At 53.6% G+C, this 2,543-nt stretch overlaps 1 protein-coding gene across 1 annotated transcript; it reads left to right on the top strand.

Annotated features, from left to right (window-relative positions):
- Window positions 1-309: 309 nt before the first annotated feature.
- On the top strand, window positions 310-2,525 carry LOC118732434 (myb-like protein Q; the record flags this gene model as incomplete). Its single annotated transcript, XM_036461570.1, has 1 exon — window positions 310-2,525. A coding segment is annotated over exon 1 (2,216 nt), but the record flags the coding sequence as incomplete, so codon positions are not given.
- Between the last annotated feature and the right edge of the window lie 18 nt (window positions 2,526-2,543).

The raw sequence follows: 2,543 nt of genomic DNA, 5'->3' as shown, positions 1-2,543 counted from the left end.
TGATGAGTTTGCCCATAAAGGCATATGCGAGGGGCATTTTTTTTTTTATCAGTTAAAAGCAATTAAGTTGATACAATCTCAGCAGCAATAAATAACAACGAAATGAAAGGGGTCGACACTGACGCAACTTAATGGCGTTTACGTCAAAGAATTTAATCAGATGAACTCTTCAGTATTCCGACAATCACGCTTGCACCACCACACTTACACACGTATACAAAGATATACAGTTTTTACTAGCGTAATCTAATAAATGTGCATTTTTTCTCTTGCAGGTTGGACGCGCCACCGCTCTTCAACGGTGCCACCATGGACGCGAAAAAGCTGCAGCAATTGCAGCAAGCGAACGCCCAAAAGAAACTGCCACTCGCATATCAAACGAACCTCGTCGACTATCGCGCCGCCACACATTCACCCGTTTTTCAGCAACACCAGGCAGCTGGCATGAGCGCCTACCATGTCGGCGGCGGCGGCGGCGGCGGCGGTGTTAGCGGCAGTGGCTACCAGCAAAGCCCCACGGCCACCTCCTCGAGTGGTGGTCCACTTACGCCAATCGATATGCAACCGCAACCAAATAAAATGCTGCTCAAGCACTTGGCTGGAAGTGGCGGCAATACCTCGAGCAGCTCACATAGCTCGCCATATCACCAGTCGTCGTACAACAGCGGCGGCGAACAGCTGTATCAGTCGCCAACGGAACGCACCTACCTGACCGCCGCGGGCCGCCTGCAGGCAACTTCATCACTTAATCCTGCCACGGCGCTACAGCAACAATATCAACAGCTACAGCAAGCCAAGCTTCATGCGCAGATGCAAACACAGAACGAGGCCGTGCAGCAGCAGCAACGCACATTCGCCATGCGACAGGCATTGAACCCGCCAGTGCCGCAAGGACACTTCCACATGAGTCAGTCGTCGAGCGTCATGTCTTCGATGACCACACAGCAGCAGCAACAAAGCGCCGCATCAGCGCACGGCCGCGCGCCACCCTCCACCCTGAATTTAAACAGTCCATTCCAGCCAGCGGGCGGCCCACTTAAGGTCAATCAAAAACAGCAACCGCAGCATTATCATTCACAGGATCAGCAACAAATCTACGCACAACAACAACAGCAACATCAACATCAACAGCAGCATCAAATACAAATGCAGCTGCAACATCAACAGCAGTTGCAGCAGCAGCACGTCCTTCAGCAACAGCAGCGTCTGAAGTCCGAACAGCAGACGCCAGGCAACGAACAGAGTCCGGTGTACATACAGCAAAATCATCCTGGTCACGTCGTTAATCAGGCCTGTCAAACACAAATATCTGCAGTAAAGGGCGGTGCTGTGGTTCAAAAGACAACACCTAGTTCGGAGGATTCGTCCGGCAAGAGTCCCTCGCACGCGCCACTGGATCGCAAGAAAAGTATTGGCTCAATGCAGGCGCTTAAGTCACCCATCACCAAGCGTCCGCCTTCCTCGCCCGTTACCCTATCCGGTTGGCTCTATAAGCAGGGCTCGGATGGGCTGAAGGTGTGGCGCAAACGCTGGTTTGTGCTTGCCGAATATTGTCTCTACTACTACAAGGGCCCCGAGGAGGAGAAGTTGCTCGGGTCCATACTCTTGCCATCGTACAAAGTGTCCGCCTGCTTACCAGAAGACAAAATCTATCGAAAGTATGCCTTTAAGTGCGAACACCAAAACATGCGTACCTACTGGCTAGCCGCTGAGACGGGCGAGGCGATGGTGCAATGGGTGCGTGCGCTCACCGCCGCCACAACAATGCAGGCTCCCAACAGCGGCGAGTCGGATCAGCCAAGCGGCTCCTCGTCACTCAATCACAGCGGCGAAAATTCCGACTCTGGCATTCATACGCTCCAGTCGCAGCAGAGCAAGATGAGCCTGAACCAGGGTCAGGTGACGCCCGCATCCGAGCACGCCAACGCAAACTCGGCATCGAGCAGCAACAGCGGCGGCGGCGCCAACGGCGGTGGTGGTGGCGCACAACCTCTGTACGCGAACGCGCCACCCAAACCACGACGCATCAATGACGGCGGCTATTCCTCGCCTAGTCCCGAGCACTCAATTGACAACGAACGAAAATCACACCATCAACAACAGCAAACTGGACGCCATGGTGGTGTTATGTCGCCAACGCTGCAACAGATGCAACAACAGCAGCAGCACTATCAACAACAGACACGCGTGCCACAGCAACCACAACAGCATCATGCCATCTACGACACACGCACCGGCAATGTTTCTTCCGCTTTGCGGCTACAACAAGCACAACAACAATACTCCGTAGATCAATTGGAGGCGCAATTGCAGCAGCAAATGAGCTTGTCCCCAGAAGATTACCCTAAATCACCGCCACCGCCGGCCACACACTCCAATTATATGGATATTGAGGAGCAAATGTTGCGCATGCAACAGCAACAACGAACTGGTGAGGAGATTTATGGCGAACGCGAGCTTTACATGCAGAAGCTGATGCAGCAACGTTATCCGCCACACTTGACGCTGTATCCGAATGCGGAGCGGCGCACACCGGACGCGTA

The sequence above is a fragment of the Rhagoletis pomonella genome, unplaced genomic scaffold (genome assembly GCF_013731165.1).
Source record: "Rhagoletis pomonella isolate Grant_MI unplaced genomic scaffold, Rhpom_1.0 Rhpom_scaffold_20158, whole genome shotgun sequence".
Lineage (NCBI taxonomy): Eukaryota > Metazoa > Arthropoda > Insecta > Diptera > Tephritidae > Rhagoletis > Rhagoletis pomonella.
This window is presented reverse-complemented; position numbering and strand designations above follow the sequence as displayed.